Source organism: Lepidochelys kempii, chromosome 1 (assembly GCF_965140265.1).
Source record: "Lepidochelys kempii isolate rLepKem1 chromosome 1, rLepKem1.hap2, whole genome shotgun sequence".
Taxonomy (NCBI): domain Eukaryota; kingdom Metazoa; phylum Chordata; order Testudines; family Cheloniidae; genus Lepidochelys; species Lepidochelys kempii.
In genome coordinates, this window is record NC_133256.1 from 318,758,845 (window position 1) to 318,778,839 (window position 19,995).

The window sequence follows — 19,995 nt, forward strand, 5'->3', positions numbered from 1 at the left end:
ACATGCTTTGAGCAGGGGGTTGGACTAGATGACTTCTTGAAGTCCCTTCCAAATCTGATATTCTATGATTCTCTCCAGACACATTCCAAAACCTTATAAAAACTCATTAAGCTGTTTCTCCCACAGCTGGGAAAGGGGGAGACAAAATTAATATTATCCCACTTCTAAAGATTAAGCAGGTGGTCAGATACAACAATGAGGAGGATCACAGAAGAGAAAATGCTACCTTTAAAAAAAAAAAGTCAATCAACCTCATAAACCCCCTCATGCGTGCACGCGCACACACATACACACTAGCATTTTAAAAATCCAGTATATCAGTTTCCATGGAAGCAAAAGTGAATCTGAACAGGCAGAGCTGATGACAAAGTGGGGTATTGTGGATTTGCTTACATACAAAGGAAAACACAGCATTTCCATATAGAGGAAATTAATGACCAGTACATGGTCATTCACTGACACACTCAAGTCCAAATGTCAGTTGGTTTGACTTAGATTTCCCTGACATCCCTAAGAATGAAGATTTAGTGTCAATATGTGGGATTTTCTCCTCTGGTAATTCATCACACAGATAGCTACACATTATTTAAAGAGGTGTTTGCTAACTTCTTAAAGTTAAGAGCTACCGTGAAGTTTGGTAAATCCAAAATTTAACCCATTTTCCGATTCCCAACACCATTTCAACTAACATGCAAAAAGATCACACCAGTTATATGTGGATGCTTTTCTGAAATGTAAGTATTTTCATGATTCCCCCTTCCACCTACAAAGCCAAAAACTAGAGCAGCATCTCAGCCCTTGAACAAAACAAATCTGAGTTTAAAAAAGGAAACAATATTCTGGTAATCATTTTATTGCCGGGTAAAATCCTATATTCTGACAATAAAGCTGTAAATATGCAACAACAATGTGCATTGTCCCTGAAGGAAGCAATATGGGCATTACCACTGCCTTGCACCTGAAGTTAGGAAGGGGGAAGAGAGAATGGCAGTCAAGGGAACCCTGGGTTGAGAATGTGAACAGGAGAGAAGAGTAGAGCTAAAAAAGAAACCTCCAGAGAAGGAAGAGAAAGTCAGAGGAAAAGTCAGGAAATGGGACAGGAATATAAAAAGGGACAGAAAGCATATTTCAGAGATATTCCCTCATTAGTAGAGCAATGATAAACCTGGCAATTTAAAGCACCAGTGTACTCCAAATAGCTCTACTTCAAGTGTCTGCTCAGAGTCCTATCTGCTGCTTTAATATGTTTTTACTGATTTTAACTCCTGCTAGCTGTGGGAGAAGAAGCTGAATTCTCTTCTATGTGCATTATCAACTGAATGGTTTACAACATTCCAGTCAGTTGCAGCCATGCAAAGCCTTCGTGCGACATTTGCACAGACACAGCAGGGCAGAATTTGGTCTGCAAAATCTTTAGCACTGATGCACAAGAAGGAAGACAAGACAACTCAGTCTGACTCTCAGTTCTCAATTTGAGACTGGGACGTGAGGGATAGGGGAGAAGTCCCCTCTCTCCACATAAATGCCAACCACATTTGTCCTGGAAATCACTGGCAAACAAACATGTTCTATGCAGCTCTGCTTGCCAGAGAGAATAGCAGACAACGTACTTCTAAAGAGTGGCAGAAACAGAGCAAGTCCAAGTCACTTGACCTTAGCAAGAAAACACACACCAACAAAAAGTGTAAACATTTGACCCACTTTTTTATTATTGGGAGTCTGTTCCAGTTGCATATTTTTTTTAGAAGCAGCCCTTAGTAACAAAATGGACTTCAAATTATTATAAGTAGTTGACTAACTTTCACTGTTTTTATTCAGAATGCTGTTTTAAAAAGCTGGATGTATGAAACATTTTTCTTTAACGTTCCTTATGGTTTCTGTCAGAATGGAAAGTCTCACTGATAAAGTCTGAGAATGACAGTGATAAGTCTATCATTAAACACCAAGACTAAAACATATTATTTTGGCTCTGTTCAATTAAAGATTCTAAAGCCTGTATTTTTTTTGTAAAGACAGCCTTTTATGAAAAAAGACACATTAAATGATAATTCTTAATTTTACATACATTTAGTATAGTTTTAGCCCCTTTTGTTTAGTTTCATCAAACTCTATACTTTACATTTGGTTACATGTATTCCTATCAAATTTTGTACATAATTATGATCGATTGAAAATGAAAAAAAGCCAAGTATTTAGCCATATCGTAAGAGTTGCTTTTGAAATGCCACTGACTCAGAATTTTCAAGCTAATCCCTATAATTTTTTTCCACAATACTTGAAAAGTAGTTACTGTAATTATAAAAGTAGCAATGCCTGAATTGCTCTGTTGCAGTTCACAATACTTGATAGCAATTTTACAGCTCACAAGAGCACTTTATACTTGCCTAAAAGCACAGGAAGAGAAGCCCATATAATATTATACATTTAAAAAAGCATATTGAGTAATATGTTTTAAAAAGAACCTTTTAAAAACTAATAAAATTACAGAACAACATTCAGACAAGATTAACACATGGGGGGGCCTCACTGTATTGGCAGCACAACCAAATTTGACTAGGCAGCTGTTGGGAGTGAAACATCCACGAATAAGCAATCAGTAATAAGGAGAGCCATCACAGAGAAAGATGAAAAAAGACCTAAGAATATGTTGGATGTAGTCTATCACTATCATCTTTGTAGAGCCAAAAATTTGGAGAATATACCAATGAAGGAATGCGGGGTAGGAAGACAGCGAAGTATCTCTAAGAAAAAGGATTGTGAGAGCAGCAGCATTTATATAATACTTCGAATTTCCTGGGAGAAATTCAACTCCTGAATATCTGAACAAGTAAGGTAGATGTTTCCAACCCCTTTTTCTCCACAAGTGCTTCATGTAATACTATATTTAGTAGAGCCCTTTCACCCTGCCTCTCCTCAAGTTACCCACTGATTACACAAAGTAACTTAACTTCAGTGAAGATGGAATGCAATGACAGAGTGTGTGGCAGAAATGTGAGATTCTGTGACACTATGTAATTTTCTTGTTTTCTCCAGAAAAGACCTCATGGAGGTAAGGAAAGAGATAACCATGAGGACCACTGTTCTAAAACTCACCTTGGCCCCCCCACCCCTTTTTTGGGGAAAAGTTAACATCTATGTAGTGATAAAGCCTGGTGAAAACAGTGGTGAGGCAAGTGGAGACTTGCCATTAAAAAACAAAAAGTAGTACAAGAAGCTTCAGACTGAAAGTCAGTTGCAAAATGTTGCTGTCAGTTGATCAACATTTATGCCAAAAACAGCCTCCTGTCTATATATATTTGCTGTAATGGTTTGATATGTCTTGATAAGTTTGTCAAGAATCTTGCATTGTTGATCAACAATAACACTTGCCACTAAAGTGCCTGTTTTGCATCTTGACTTACAGTGTTAGTCTTAACCTTAAGCGTTCTTATATAGCTGAGCACCATCAGATGAATGGTTCAGAAGGTGAGTGTTAATCATTTTATTTTATATGAGATCACTTAAAGGCTAAATGAAAGGCTTGAAAATAAAATACAAAGCTATTTAAGATCCTGTCATGGAAAAACTGGATTGTTTTTGTAAAACTAAATGAAAATAATTTCTTCTTACCTGCCAGGTATGGGAGGGAAAAGAGAGAGAGAGTGTGTTTTTCTTCTTACCTGCCAGGTGTGGGTTCAAGGTAGGGAGTGGATGTGGGGGTGGGGGTGGTTCCTCCTGCTGGAGTTGATGACAAACAGCTAAATAACTATAAGGATTACTGATCATCTTTGGATGCCTGAGCTGAAAATCAGCTCATAAGAAAAATAAATTATGGTCAAAACATCTAGTCTTATGCACAAGGTGAGAAATTTTGTTTTAAATTTGTTAAGATAATTCTCAGTGTGTTGTAACTGTCACTCCCCTTTAGAATGAGGAGCTAGGGGTGGACAAGGAGTGGTAAGAAAAAGGGAAGTATTGATGTAAAAGGTATATAGGGTTGCCAGGTGTCGAGTTTTCAACTGAACACCCAGTCAAAAAGGGACCCTCCCCAGCCCTGTGAAAATGAGTGAGTGAGTGAGGGTTGGGGAGAGCGAGCTAAGGAAGGAGGGATGGAGTGAATGGGGCGAGGCCTTGGAGAAGGGGTAGGACAATGGTGTTTGGTTTTGTTCGGTCAGAAATTATATTCTCAGAATATAATTTTCATTATGGGTGGAGGACTGAAAGTGCAAAACAAATGTATTTACCAAAACATTGTACTGAAACTACTCCAAATTCACAATCAGAAAATCTTCTGAACAGTCATCTACAGTTCTATTAAACAGACCAACATTAGACAAAAACTATTCTCAGCTTTACTGGATGGGCATTAGCTAAAGAACACAAGAAGAAGAAGGAAATGAAACCGAAGTAACGGCAGTAGTTGTAAACAGTTTGGGTCCAGTTCTCCACGGCCTTGCACTTTGTGTAGTCGTTTTAGATTTAGAAGTGGGTGTAAAATTCTATCAGATCAGCACAGAATTAAGCGATTACACAAGATTTATTCTTGTTATTCTATGACAATGTTAGAGGCATTATCTTTGTAACTAGCTTACAAGACAAGCAAGAAGATGTGGTCAAATCATTCTAAACAAAAATCAGGGGGAGAACTGAGGTTTCTGGAACCTTTAATTCTTTTCCTGAATGCACACATAAAAAAGCCATTTCTTTCCCAAAATAAATTTTCAATGCAGCATTTTTTACTTTAGTACAGCCTTAAATTAATCTGTGTAGGCTGGAAAAGCACTGGAACACTACAAACTGTCCTTACAACAAAATAATCTTTGTCAAGATTAACTCTGTAAAAATCTATAACTGAAATTAAACCAATGCAGTATGCCACTAGAGTGGGTAAAGCCACTTAGTATTATAGACAGAAAAGATAGTAATGAATGAAAAGACAATATAATGCCTTAAAGAAATTCAGCAAAGTCACACTTCTATCAACAGCAGCAAAGGAAAACTGGCTGTTCAAGCTCTAACACAATACAAAGAATATTTTGTTTTGAGAAGAGCAACCTGTCAGCACCTTTAGTGGCACTAGAGAATGCTATCAGCACCAAGTGATCTCTCATATCTGTTAAACATATATTTACTGATTTCTGCTGGAAGATTAACAAAAGGGCCAGGAAGAACAGATAGTCACATCTGTATTTATAAAAAATAGTAACTGATGTTTACTAGCCTGGTGATGCTGAATAGTAGTAAGGGACGATTGTCACTTAGCACCAATCCTGAACATCATGCAGTTTGACCATTTACCTTGCCCAGTAATTCCTACACTCTGCCATTTAAAATTATTGAGAGATAGCATTGAAGAAAAGAGGCTAAAGTTAAAGTCATTTTAAAAACCAAATGTGATTGACAAAAATTATCTACTGTATAATATGGTAATATTCCAGTTAGTGGTTGCAGATTGAACTCAGAGTTCAGCTCAGCATGACTTCACTAGTTTCATGAAGTAGCTACAGAATTTACAAATCAAGTGAAATATTGTTAATTTTAGATCTGTCAATTCTGCATTTTTGCAAGTTTGAAAAAATAATGTTGGTTTCTCTAAATGGATATTACTTTAGTAGTTTATGAAACTAGATGTCCATCCTCCCCCTTCACATAGTTCATCTAGTCAATGTAACCATATTCCAAACACATGAAAATAACAGGTAGACCCAAACCACAAAGTACATTTTTAAAAATTCACAAATTTCTTGGGTGTTTTGATCTGGGCATTTGGTTTAATCCTATCTGGAAAGTACATAATGCATGTAGAAAGATTTGATAATGATGCTGTGAAGGAGTCACCTTCTCTTAATTAAGGTGAATTTAGGGATCTGCGCAAGCCAATATTGTGCCCTTATCTACGTATAGTTTTCATTCCAACCACGGATAATAAAATCAAGTCTTTTCTAACAGATCCAATTCTGTAATTTAAGCCAGGGTGGAAGCTTTGTGCCCAAGCAGAGCTCTGTTAAAGTGAATGAATTTCCACATGGACAGAAGACTTCACTTTCACATACCCAATTGCAGTACTAGGCCCATTGGGACTACCTGTCAAGATAGGCAATGCAAATTAGAAAAAACAGCCAAGAGTAATACATTGCACTACCACACTATATTAGCTAAACATTTTATTTATATTCTATGCACAATAGTGTTAAATCCACTTTTCACTAGATAGACTATAAAATTTCCCATTTTAAAAAAGCAAAATAGTGCATAAAAAGCTGTGCATTGGACAATAGATAGTCACTACTTCCTCCAAGTCATTTATTAAAAGAAATATCATGAAACCTTTGGAACAACCCTGCCAACCAGAAAAGCTTGACAAATAATTGTAGAATTTGGTGATATGCACCTAAGCCTGAAAATTTGATCTAACCATCTCTTTTGAATTCAGCAATATATAACTAGATATAGATATAGATATAAAAAAAAAGAGATTGACCAAGAATCCTAGTCTCTTGGATTATCCATATCTGTTCACAGGTTTTCTACTTCTGTACATCACCCATAGTATCCAACTGCTTGTGTTAATTAGATTGGCAACAGAAAAGACTCTAGTAGGCTTCTGGAAAAGGAGACAAGCCAGAGGTTCCACGGTATGAAGAGGTCCACTTAAGGGAAATTTTTGTTTTTAAAGTTTGATTTCCCCAGGCCAATTGAGATTATGCCATCAAATTTGCAGTGCATGGGGTCCCTGGACACTAGGGACTCACCTCACATTGGACAGGTTTAAGTGCTACCATTGTATTTCCTGATCATGCTCTCGTGCTCTATGGTGTGTAATACAAGTCTTGCAGCTCTTTGGTGATACTAGATTGAGCCCACAGGTTGAGAAGAAGAGATGGCAGCTCAAGAGCCTCCCCTTTCTCACACACTGGCTGGAGTGCTTCACAGATTCCCCCCCCACCTCCTATATAGCATCCATTCATTCCCTCCATCCCCCCAACACCCTTAACTACTTATGCAAGTACATGAATAAATGATGGCTATATTCCCTCTGTCCCCCATTACATTCTCCAGAACCTCTTCAGCTTCTATAATCAGTGCATGGACTAGCTGGTGGAATAGAGAAGCTCTCACAATGATTTTTGGGTCTTGCAGAAAGGTCATCTAATGGAACAACGCTGCAGGAGTCACCAGATTTGCATGAACTAGTCCCACTTCCCCATCAGCTGATTTTATTACTGTTGGCAATACAACTTGAGCTCTGAAAGATGGAGAATTTAAGAAACAGTGAAGAAGCTACTGCAAGCTCTTCTTTATTCACTAAGTTTGAAAATTAGGAAGAAGTTTGTAAGAGATATAAAAATGTCCTCTTGCCTTCATTATTGTATTTTTATCTATTCAAATAAATGCATATATGAAAGCAGTCACAGCACAGAGAAAAATATATAGCTCCCAGTGATGCTGAAAACAGAATGAGTTGCTTTAAGTGTGAACCTGAACCACCTGATAAAAAACCAAACTAAAAACAATGTGATTAATCAATTTTTAATACACACACAGCACTAGTTACTGTGTCATCCCACAACAAATTTCACACACACATGTAGATGATCAAACAGAGCATCACAGTCCTTCAGTCATTTAGAGAAACTACTCCTTAGCACAGACATCAGTAATATGCCTGACTGGAAAGAAAAGCCTCACTCCATGTCTTCAGCTCATGAAACTCAGGCAGTAGCTGTCAGTTAGTGGAGCATTTCTACAGACAGGATACTCTTAGGAACTCCATGTCCAGGAACTGAAAGCTGTTTCACCACAGTGAATCAACCAAACTGACAGCACAAATTGTTGAAGAACTTACTTCAGCACTGAGAGGAAGGAGGGTCCAGTGATTAGGGCACTAGCCTGAGACTTGGGAGACTGGGTTCAAGTTCATGCTGTGCCACAGACTTCCTGTGAGACCTTGGACAAGTCACTTACCCTCACTGTGCCTTAATTCCCCATATGTAAAATGGAGATACTACTTCTCTACCTCACAGGGATGTTTGTGAAGATAAAGGCTGCAATGTGTCAGATTCTATGATAATGTGGCTATATGAGACCATGAGATAGAGAAACAAATGCACACGATACCTATCTAACTTATATGTAATTCTACAGGCAGGCATGACTGACTTTTAGTCTCATACTGAGCAGAAAATCCTTCATTATTAAACAACTGTCAAGGCTGGTGACTTTTAAGTCTCCCCCAACCTTCACAGTAATCCTTTACAAAATGAGTTAGTGATCCAAGAGAAAAATTCCTGTTGAATTTGACAAATAGTTGGGAAAGGTCTGATCCTGAATGCATAATACAAGGGGGCGGGAGAGGGGGGAGTCCTTTTGTCTGGCTTTGAAATACCTTATGTGCTGCCACCTCTTCAATCCTGCGGCAAACTCTATTTCCTGCTTAATTTTGGTGTCTCTAAATCAGTGCTTTTAAAACTTTTTTTCTGGTAACCCAGTTAAAAAAAATCGTTGATGCCCATGACCCAACGGAGTTGGGGATGAGGGGTTTGGGGTGTGGGAGGGGCTCAGGGCTAGGGCAGACGGTTGAGGTGGGGGGGTGAGGGCTGTGGGGTGGAGCCAGGAATGAGGGGTTCAGGGTGTGGGAGGGGGCTATGGGCTAGGGTAGGGGGTTGGGGTGTGGGAAGGGGTCAAGGCTCTGGGCTGGGGTTGCAGGCTCTGGGGTGGGGCCAAGGATGAGGGGTTTGGGGGTGCAGGAAGGGGCTCTGGGTTTGAGGGGTGAGCTCAGGGCTGGGGCAGAGGCTTACCTCCGGCGGCTCCAGGTCAGAGGCGCAGCCAGGGTGCAGAGGCAGGCTTCCCATCTGTCCTGGCACCACGGATCGCGCTGGTCCGCTCCTAGGCAGAGGCGCACAAGCACCTCTGTACGGCTCTCGCCCGCAGGCACCACCTCCCCAGCTCCCATTGGCCGGGGCAATGGAGGCTGCACACGTGGCCCCCCCACCTAGGAGCTAGACCTGCTGTTGACCGCTTCTGGGGCGCAGTGCAGTATCAGAACAGGTAGGGACTAGCCTGCCTTAGCCAGGCAGCACCGCCAACAGGACTTTTAACAGCCCGGTGAGCCACCGCGACCAAGTGCCTTACATTCCGTGACCCCGCACCAGGTCGCAACCCACAGCTTGAAAACCACTGCTCTAAATTGTGACTGGCTACAATGGGACATTGTGGCAGTTGGAGGTTGCTGAGCTCAGTAATAGTCCAGCCACAACCGCTTTGCCTCGGGCCCTGATGCTGGGAAGAACGGTGCAGAGTTGGCTACACCTAGGTCATGCCACTGAAATATTTCCCCTGGGCTAGCAGAAATGTTCAGCCGGCTGCTTAAGCCAACCTTGTGCCTCAAAGTGCATAAAACACATTTAACAGAGCTGAATACTAGATTGAATACTAGCATTGAACATTTAACTTTGGTCCATAAATGCTTGCCAAACTGTACCATGAGCTGGATTTCCAGCAGCCATATTGGTAACATTTTATCCTGTTTCTTTGGCCCATATGGACAAGAATGAATGATTAAAAATATTATGAGTTCAATAATCCCTAAGAATTATCACGACTACCCTTCCCCTCCCCTCTATTTACAATAGGCATGCAACGGATAATAGGAGCAGGTCAGTAGAAGACCTTTATACCCCTTTTAATGGATTGTTTTCCTATGAAGCCAATGTCAGCCATCCCACAGAAGTTCTAAATAACAGAATTCAAGTTATGTTTGTTTAAAGTCATTTGGAGACATTTAAATGGTCACAAGACACACACAAAAATCAGAAAAAAGGAAAGAGAAAAATATACATTTGCAGATCCTGGTTGCAGAAGATTCTGATACTAGTACCCACCAATAAAATCCATGTAACAGATCACCTTGTACTTTCTCCAGATAATTGGTCATATGACATTCTCAGTGTCAATTCTGGTGCACTGGCTGACAGGTGGTATTTTGTAGAGGTCATTAACTTTAAAGTACCATTTTTTAATTCAAAAATGAGGAGCAGCTGGGATGCCATATAAAGAGATGGAAATTTTAATGTTTTGCTTTTCATGTTTTAATGTCACAAAATCATCATAATAATTTCTCATTTCTATACATAAACATGACAGAGAGCAGGTTGAATAATGCAAGTTGATCTACATTTTGCATTTATTCAAAATTCAGAGTTTGGGAAAGAAACACAAGCACAGTAATGCTTGTAGTAAACAATGATTTTACAGATTGATTCCACAGATTAACAAAAGAAAAAAGTCTGATTTTATTAGATGGAGAGAGAACTGGATGACAAGGGTTTGATAATATGAGATGGAAGCCCTACATTCATAGGTCACTTGTTTACGTTTGATGTAGGTCAGAGGTGACCTTTCTCATCTGACAATTGTTCAGTGGCCTGTGTGAAATGAGTTGGTAGTCTCAGTCCACTGCTTAGTGGAGTTGTTCAGTTAGAACTAATTGGTATCTTTGCTGGCAGTTTCAGAAGACATGCCAAGGAATGGCTAGGCCTAAAAGCCATACTGCCCTCTCCCTCCTAGAAAGATGATACCTCCAGAGCAGGATTGACAGGATAGCAAGAAACTCATATTTGATGGATGGTGGCAGCATCTATTCTGTGCATAAACAGAGGACTTGAGTTTCAAGTGAGGTAAATCTGGCACCTTTCATGAGCATTAATGTAATTTTTTCCCTTTTAAAATAGTTGGCATTTGGAAATATATCTGAAACTCTCCTGCTTTAACTTTAGCTCTGAAAGTTGTTTTGTGCAGTTATTGAAATTGTTTATGTTGTGTACATATGTAATGTTATTCAAAACATAACTAAAAATAAACAAGGAAAAATTAAAGGTCTGATCCTTCACTGCCGCTGCACACACCTTCCCCACCTTCCCCACCTTAAATGGAGGGGCTTCAGGATCAGGCCCTTATTGTATGCCTAACTTCTAACTATTCTATCACTATCATATATATATATATTGCATTCAGCAAAGGAAAAATAATGAGCCAGAAGAAATGGTTCCACTTTTCACTTGTCCTTAGTCTGAAATAAATTGTACTTATATTTACAACACAAAAGGATTGTGCACTTACAGTAAACATACATGACTACAGGATTTTGTGTTCCGAGTCAGTGATATGAAGTCTGGCTTATGATACCTCTTCAAACCATGCTAGAAAGGTGAACTTTCAAAATAGAATTCAATTTTGGTAGTGCTTTTTAAAAGATCCATATCTAATGCACTTCAGAGTATTACTTCAAAAAAGAAAAAGAAAAAACCTAAAAGGGGACATGCCGCTATTTTCCTTTTGCTTACATAATAGTACTGAACAGGGGAAGTCAAAGAGTCTTAACTGCAACATCATAGCTAATGCTGAAGTGCACTTTGTTTCAACAGCTATTATTTAAGTATAAGAATCACACCAAACAAATACCTTAATATTTACAATGAAGTGAACTGAAGTAAATCCATACAGAATTCATGCTATAGTGGTCAAGAATATGCCTCCTGCATTTCTAATGTGGCATTCTGTTTTAAAGTCATAGGTAAAATCATCCATCTGAACTTCCTAAAACACAGGAAAAAGAAGATCCAGACTTCTAACACCTATCTGTACTTTTTTACTGACTGATTTCAATACACCTTCACAGAACACAATGTTAAAGCTTGGGGCAAATAGTTCTCTCCAGTCTCTTACTATTCATTAACCAAGTTTATAAAATTAGGGTTTGAGAGCACTACCCAACTCTGATCCCTTCAATGACAATTGCGGGTGCTCAGCAGCAGGGAGGATAGCGATATTCAAGATTTCTTTACATTTACTTTATTTCTTGTAAATAAGTAAGCTCCTTGGTAATCATAATCATACAGTCTTAAACAGTCTACTTTTTAACCATCCCATATTTGTCTCACTTTTTCCCCCCTATTAAGGGCCTACAATCATAATTCAGAATATTTTCCTCAGGATGAAAGAATGACAAGACTTTATCACTATAGCAACTAACTAATTGGTACAGTGCAGGTCTGTCTTCAACCATAGGATGGAGCCACTATCCTTAAATATAATCTAAACATTTAGGGAAGAAAAATGGCCAGGTTACCATCTTTACCACTACAAAAAGAAAATACTAGTGCTTTATAAAATAAAGAATAAATAAAAATCTTGTTGACTGTACATGCATCTCCTGAAAGCTCTCTCTAAATTTCCACAAATGTGCTAAATTCAATTCAAAGTATAACATCAGTTGCTCTTACTAACAGAGCTGTCCTACACAACAGAAACTTATTCCTAATAATAAAAATCTAAAGTAATAGGGAAGGGAAACAAGCAGCCGTCATACAACTGCATTGTGAATACGCTGTCAGCATGAACAGACTGATAAAGCAAATGAGCAATACAGACAGAACAGTTTAATTTGCATTTTTCATTTGCTTTTACAATACTATAAAAGTTCTGTCTTCACTGGAACCACAGCTCCAGGGTTTCACACACAGTTATATAAAAAGGATACAGTTAGGGATATAAATCCTTACTGGATTTTTTTTTATTGTTTTAAGGAGTATAACATATAAACATTTACTACTTTATAATTAGCAAAGCTGTGTGTGTGTGCGTGTGAGAGAGAGAGAGAGATCTAAAGTCTTAGTGTAATTTCCATTACTTGAAGCCATAAGTGTGTGAAAATGTTGGCTAATAGGTTATGTTTTGGTGAGTATTTTTAAAATATTTTGATAAAAGTAATTCAAGACTCTTATTTCTCGTTAAAGAAAGGAAAAAGACTCTGCCCTTAATGAACAATACATCATATGATGAATGGAAGACTAGACCTATATGAATCTGAAGAGAATTGGTGTAATACTATAAACTATGAGCTAGTATCTATACTCTTCTTCCTAAGATTTTTAGGCATCTTTACTCTTTCCTTCAGGGAAGGAATGTTATTAACAATTCTTCAAGTACTATAGCAGATAGTATGTAAATAATACTTCATTAACATTTGGAATTGCACCTTCAGTCATTAACTCAGTGAAACTCCTCATAAATGGTGAAGTGACAGGACACTACATGTTTTAGGCTGCCTGGTGTTTATTCAGCACTATATGGTACAAAGAATATGGTATGTTTGATCAACACCATCTAGTATAAAATTTACTGGCAAAATAAATTAGTGGTTGCTCATTTAAACACAAGGCATTGTCTGCATATGCCAGTTAACATTTAATTATTCAGCACCCATAAGCAATGCTAAAAATATACTGAACAATAATTAACAATAGAATTGAAGGCAAAAAATCCTCTCCTTTCACAGAACAATACCAACTCTCTCATCCTTAAACACCAGTATATATATTATAAAAAAAATTCTAAAAAGACTCCTTCTGATAGTTGTTGGTTTTTACAGTTAACCCATTACTGGACTGTAACTACTGAAGGTATATTCAGAGGAGAACCCTTGCCATTTTCATCTGGGAAACCTGTGACTCTGGAGATATGCACTTTCTAGAGAAAATCTTTATAGAAGTTAATACAGATTTAATAAAATAAAATACAGTTTAATCCTCATTACACTTTAGCTAATCACCCTCTAATATGCATTTATTGATTAGCAGAACACATCTCCCAATGCACTAAATTCTGTTAAATCTTAATAAGTTGTTTAGGATATCCTCAGTGTTTATGAGCAAACTGAATACTACATCATGTACAAAATAGAACTGATTAAAAGGGAAGCATATTTTACATTATTTTAATGAGCTATTTAATTCAGAATGTATTAAATTAAAATAAGTGCTTACAAAATAATTCTACATTACACTGGAATTATCTTTTAGAAAGCATCATGAGCTTCTGTCACACAAAGCAGTGAATGAAGATTGTCAGTGTCATGAGCTACTATAACGTGTAAAGCAGTGAAGGAAAGGTGCTCATGGCTAGTTGCAATCTCATTTGAGAGAATGCTGGGGGATGGTAAATTTGATAAGGGTTTGAGAGAATAGAATGGAGGGTAACGAAATGCCTTAGGCACACTCTTTAAAACGAGAATCCATTTCTTTTCCATCATACACATCATACCACTACAGCTCATCATGACAAGCTTTCCCCAGAATGTCTACTTTACATTTATTAAAGGAATATCCATGTCACATAAATTACAGATCCCAGCCAAGTCAAGTGACCAATATATGGAGAATACAGCATGGGTTAAAATGGATTGTTGACAGTTAAAGTTGTACATGTACTTGTCCCTATATTGATATGGTTTATTATAAACACAGAAACTATTTTTATTTTTTTTTACTTTTGCTGTTGAATGCTCAGTCTAGTACTGTGGACAATTTTGTCTTTTTGCAAGAAGATGGTCAAACTATACCTACATTACATAACTGTTTGAGAACTAAACTTACTGGGAGCAATAACACTGATTGCATTATCAGTGTTAATATTTGATTTTTCAGCCAAAAATAAGCACATTTTTTTAAAAAAATTGTAATACTTAGAGTATCCATTCCTAACAACAATGTATACCCCTCAAATCTGTGCAATTACATTTTTGCCCTTCAGTACTTTAATCCGAGAATGTCAACCCTGCAAGAAACTAACATACAATCATCAAGTGATTATCTATCAAACAGCTGTAAACTCCTGATGTGGCTTTAGTATACTGCTGAGGTAGTGCTAAGGAAATTCTGGGGTTTGTTCCAATGCAATTTCACAGTCAGAATCACATATGATCCTGGCAACATTAAGACATCAGTCATAGACTAAGCATGTGCTCTCCCTAAGAAAAATCAACCTGAGAAAATAACTCTTGCTCATGAAGTATGTGAGTGAAAGACTGTGGGGGGAAAGCATTCCTACTCAAAGTTGATTACATTTAATAAACATTGGAACTAATCACTATGGAATATTCAATTGGATTATGCCTAGTAAAACTAAAGTTTGTTCTTAAAATCAAAGAGAAATACTCTATCGATGTTTGAAACACCACAACTACAATCTAGGAGTATCTCAAGGGTTCTTCTGTAATAGTAATATTAAAGCTTCAGGTCTTATCTGTTTTTTAATTTGGAGGGAGAGGAAGAAAGAGAATCTAGAGCATAGACTAATGTGTTGGTTTGAAACCTTGGCCTTTAAGATATGCATTACCTCGGCTGGAAAGGGCCTGGATTTGTGTCCAGTGGAAGCATCAGAACAAATGTACTTACTGCAGTAGGCGATTAGAAGACTAGCCAGGATCATAATTGCCCAGAAAGTTGAGGACATGCTTGGCAAGGCGTTGGCATCTTTTCTATTGTTTGTCCTGGGAGATGGAGCCATTGAAGCCACTTTCCCGGAGCAAAAATGTCAGTTAGTTTCACCAGCCAGTTCTCCCCTTGACGGATCGCCTTTCTCCACGTGTAATCCCAAAAAAAACCATCTTCACAAGACCTAAGGGTTGAGCATCGGCAACCCTGTCATGCTGCAGGAAGCATCTTTCAGCAAGAAAGCAAAATAATTCTAAAACAGAGAAAAACCTCTGTGCAGGGGGGGCCTTCGATGGGTTTCCTCCTGTACCGTGGCACCAATTCACTAGCGTTTTGGATGTTGCTGAGCTTAAGATGCTACTGAGCCACAAATGAGGCTTTTTATTTGAGAAAGTTTTTTTTTTTTTTGGTTTGTTTGTTTCCGCCCCCTCCCCGCGCGCGGGGGGGGGGGAAACACCCCCTAAATTTTCTTAAATCAAATCAGTTACAGTCGCGCGGAGACTCAGATGGAACTTCCCCACCCCCACAACCCAAAGGCAGCTTTAGGGTAACCCCCTGGCCAACTGCAACCACTGCACAGTCCAATCCAGCCGTCAATGCGCAGCACCCGGGGGGTGGCGGGCGGGTGGCGGGACCCGACTCACGCGCCGCCCCCGGCTGGCCAGGTGACAGCCGGTAACTCCACAGAGGCAGGGAACCCAGGCAGATCCGCTCCAAATGCCGGCGGGGGGGCGGGCTGGGAGGGAGCCCGGCGGGAGCTACGCCTGCCAACAGCTGGGGATGGCGACGGAGTCAGGCAGACACGGCGGCCGGGGAGCCCCAGAGCAGGAGGTGCTAGCCGAGCCAGGTCTCCCCTCCCGTCGGATCCTCGGGGCTTGGCTGGCGAAGGGGCGCGCTGGCGGGCGCTGGGGGGGGGGGGGCGGGGCAGCAAGAATCCCCGGCTCACGGGACACTTTACACAGAGGCGGCTCTGAGGCCGCCGCCGCCGCCGCTCCCTCAGCCGCTCCGCTCCAAGCGCCGGCTCCGCTCTCGGCCCCTTGGCGCCTCTGCTGCTGCAGCTGCGGCGGCGGCCCTGACAATAAAAGCGGGGGTGGGGGTGGGGGGGAAGAAGCGGGTCACGCCCACAGGTGAAGGGCGCTGGGGAGCTGCCCCGGCCAAGCCCGGGGCGCGCCACGCCCGGCGGCCGTTACAGCGGTTGGGCGCGCAGGGCGCTTTCCCCCGGCTGGCCCATGCCGGCTCCGGGGCGCACGGCGGCTCCGAGTGCGCCTCTGGCTGCCTGGCACCGCAGCTTCTTGCAGGTCCCGGCTTCCCGGCTTTCCCTCCTCCGCTCCGCGCTCGTTTTGACACCGAAACCACGTCGGAAGCGTTTAACCCCCTGCGGGTGGGAGCGTCTCACGGAATCCAGGCTCCAGGGCGGCCGCTTCCCGCTAGAGGACGCCTGAGCTGGGCTGCATCTCGGGCAGCAGGTGCGTGGGGTGAGCGGACAGGAGCAGAGGGGGCGAGCCCTCCCTGCGGCCGCCTGGGTCTATGGAAGCAGCGCGGGCTCCTGCCTGCCCATCTCCGAGCAAAGTCAGGTTGTCTCCACTGGGCTTACAGGCGGGAGGGATCCGCCACCTTCCCACCTGCTGATGGATGCAGAGCAGCGCACCTACTCCAGGGAACTCCGGGGCAAACTGGTCCCTCTCCTTGAGAGGCTTGTCTAGAACTGAGAGCTTCTTTTTCTAACACAGATTCTCCCGATTAACAAAATGCGCTGCCCTGCTGAGCCGGGTGAGTAGGACAGGTAGCCACACCAGCAACGTCAGTGAGGGGGACTCTTTCCCAATTGTTCTCACTCTCTTATGAGAGGCTTTCATTATTTTTTTGTAAATAAAGGTTATGCTCAATTTAAAGGAGCTAAAGAAAAGTAGTTTGGGGATTTCTCTCCTCTAGGCATCTCTTGGCCTGGCCACCCACTGTAAATATCCTGCAAGGTGTGACCTTCATTGTAGGCCAGTTTACAAGCAGGTTAATGGAAACATCCCTTCTGTATCAAAGTGTGGTCCATAGCCAGACTACTCGAAGGTACGGCAGACTAGTTCTGTCACTGTAGTGAAACATGTCCGCCTTCAAGTGGTGACATTCCAACATGCTAACAGAGGCCAGTTTAGGATTCACGCAGGCTCCAGGAGAATTTTTGATCAAACTAAACACTTTAAAAGGCTCCTTGCAGCAGAGCTTTCCATTTGGTGTCTCCTTAGCAATATGCTCAGATTAAATTTTTAGATTCTACATTAAGTAACCAAGCTCTGTGCAACTCTGAGGAAAGTGCTGAATCAGGATTGGCAGGCTAGAAAGGATTACAGGAGGATCTCTGCTCACGCTATGCAAATATTGTGAAAACACACAGCACAGTATACTTCAAGGTTGCTTTCCTTCCTTCTCAGTCACTTAACATACCTAAAAACTGATTATAAATGGGACATATATTATTTTCAGTAAAGGGTTTTGGTATTATAATGGTATATTTACAACTTTCCCTTCTAAGATGCCATTTCCCTTTGCCTCATTTTTCAGTGCTAACGTCCTGTTATGTCTGAGAATAGACTATAAAGCAAATCTACCATTAAAGCAATGGGCTAACCGTTTCTTCCCCTCATTGTGAAAAGGAGCATTTAATTCTCATTATTTAATGTTTAGTGACTAAATCTTTGTGAACCCTCCTAATCACTGAGATTCCACATCTTCTTTATAAATCAGTATAAATTCCACAGTTCCTTTGGCATTCATTGAAATATACTATTTGAAAGCATTACTGCATAATCGTTTCTTAAAAAAAAAGACTGGGCCTTTCAAGTTTTCCATTCACAGAACAACTCTACATAACTATTAGGAAACAAATGTCTCCACATGGTACGCTGTTTACTGTAATTCCAGTGCCAACATGTAAATTAAACAGGTCCCTGGGAATATGCAATGAATTCTGATCTCCATTACACCTGGACCCATTGAATACAGCACTGAGAAATTTATTAGAACACATTTGCAGACACAAACACCCCCAAGTTAGCAACTCTGTAACAGATACAGAGAGTTTGGTGTATGTAGAGATATGATTTAAGGCTAGAAGGAACCATTATACCATCCAGTCTGTCCTAGTATATAACAGGACACAGAATTTCACCTGGTAATTGCTGCAAATTGTCTAGTATTTTTTTCAGAGTAGCAGCCCTGTTAGTCTGTATTCGCAAAAAGAAAAGGAGGACTTGTGGCACCTTAGAGACTAACCAATTTATTAGAGCATAAGCTTTCGTGAGCTACAGCTCACTTCCTCAGATGCATATCGTGGAAACTGCAGCAGGCTTTATATATACACAGAGAATATGAAACAATACCTATTCCCACCCCACTGTCCTGCTGGTAATAGCTTATCTAAAGTGATTTCCAGCACAAATCCAGGTTTTCTCACCCTCCACCCCCCCACACAAATTCACTCTCCTGCTGGTGATAGCCCATCCAAAGTGACAACTCTTTACACAATGTGCATGACAATCAAGCTGGGCTATTTCCTGCATAAATCCAGGTTCTCACATCCCCCCACCCCCATACACACACAAACTCACTCTCCTGCTGGTAATAGCTCATCCAAACTGACCACTCTTCAAGTTAAAATCCAAGTTAAACCAGAACATCTGGGGGGGGGGGGTAGGAAAAAACAAGAGGAAACAGGCTACCTTGCATAATGACTTAGCCACTCCAAGTCTCTATTTAAGCCTAAATTAATAGTATCCAATTTGCAAATGAATTCCAATTCAGCAGTTTCTCGCTGGAGTCTGGATTTGAAGTTTTTTTGTTTTAAGATAGCGACCTTCATGTCTGTGATCGCGTGACCAGAGAGATTGAAGTGTTCTCCGACTGGTTTATGAATGTTACAATTCTTGACATCTGATTTGTGTCCATTTATTCTTTTACGTAGAGACTGTCCAGTTTGACATGGTTTGACATGGTCAAACTGGACAGTCTCTACGTAAAAGAATAAATGGACACAAATCAGATGTCAAGAATTGTAACATTCATAAACCAGTCGGAGAACACTTCAATCTCTCTGGTCACGCGATCACAGACATGAAGGTCGCTATCTTAAAACAAAAAAACTTCAAATCCAGACTCCAGCGAGAAACTGCTGAATTGGAATTCATTTGCAAATTGGATACTATTAATTTAGGCTTAAATAGAGACTTGGAGTGGCTAAGTCATTATGCAAGGTAGCCTGTTTCCTCTTGTTTTTTCCTACCCCCCCCCCCCCCAGATGTTCTGGTTTAACTTGGATTTTAACTTGAAGAGTGGTCAGTTTGGATGAGCTATTACCAGCAGGAGAGTGAGTTTGTGTGTGTATGGGGGTGGGGGGATGTGAGAACCTGGATTTATGCAGGAAATAGCCCAGCTTGATTGTCATGCACATTGTGTAAAGAGTTGTCACTTTGGATGGGCTATCACCAGCAGGAGAGTGAATTTGTGTGGGGGGGTGGAGGGTGAGAAAACCTGGATTTGTGCTGGAAATCACTTTAGATAAGCTATTACCAGCAGGACAGTGGGGTGGGAATAGGTATTGTTTCATATTCTCTGTGTATATATAAAGCCTGCTGCAGTTTCCACGATATGCATCTGAGGAAGTGAGCTGTAGCTCACGAAAGCTTATGCTCTAATAAATTGGTTAGTCTCTAAGGTGCCACAAGTCCTCCTTTTCTTTTTTCTAGTATTTTTT

At 40.6% G+C, this 19,995-nt stretch overlaps 1 protein-coding gene across 17 annotated transcripts in view; it reads right to left on the reverse strand.

Moving 5' to 3' along the window:
• The window catches only part of TAFA5 (TAFA chemokine like family member 5), a 592,535-nt gene extending 575,592 nt beyond the window's left edge, over positions 1-16,943 (reverse strand). For 8 of the 17 annotated variants that reach the window (XM_073328341.1, XM_073328344.1, XM_073328343.1 and 5 more), the window contains exon 1: positions 15,213-16,941. In XM_073328341.1, the coding sequence (XP_073184442.1) occupies positions 15,213-15,324 (112 nt within the window). In that variant the 5' untranslated portion in view covers positions 15,325-16,941. Of the gene's footprint in view, positions 1-15,212 lie in introns of all 17 variants that reach the window. The other 9 variants (XM_073328349.1, XM_073328350.1, XM_073328348.1 and 6 more) reach the window with 3 other exon arrangements.
• Positions 16,944-19,995: the final 3,052 nt, after the last annotated feature.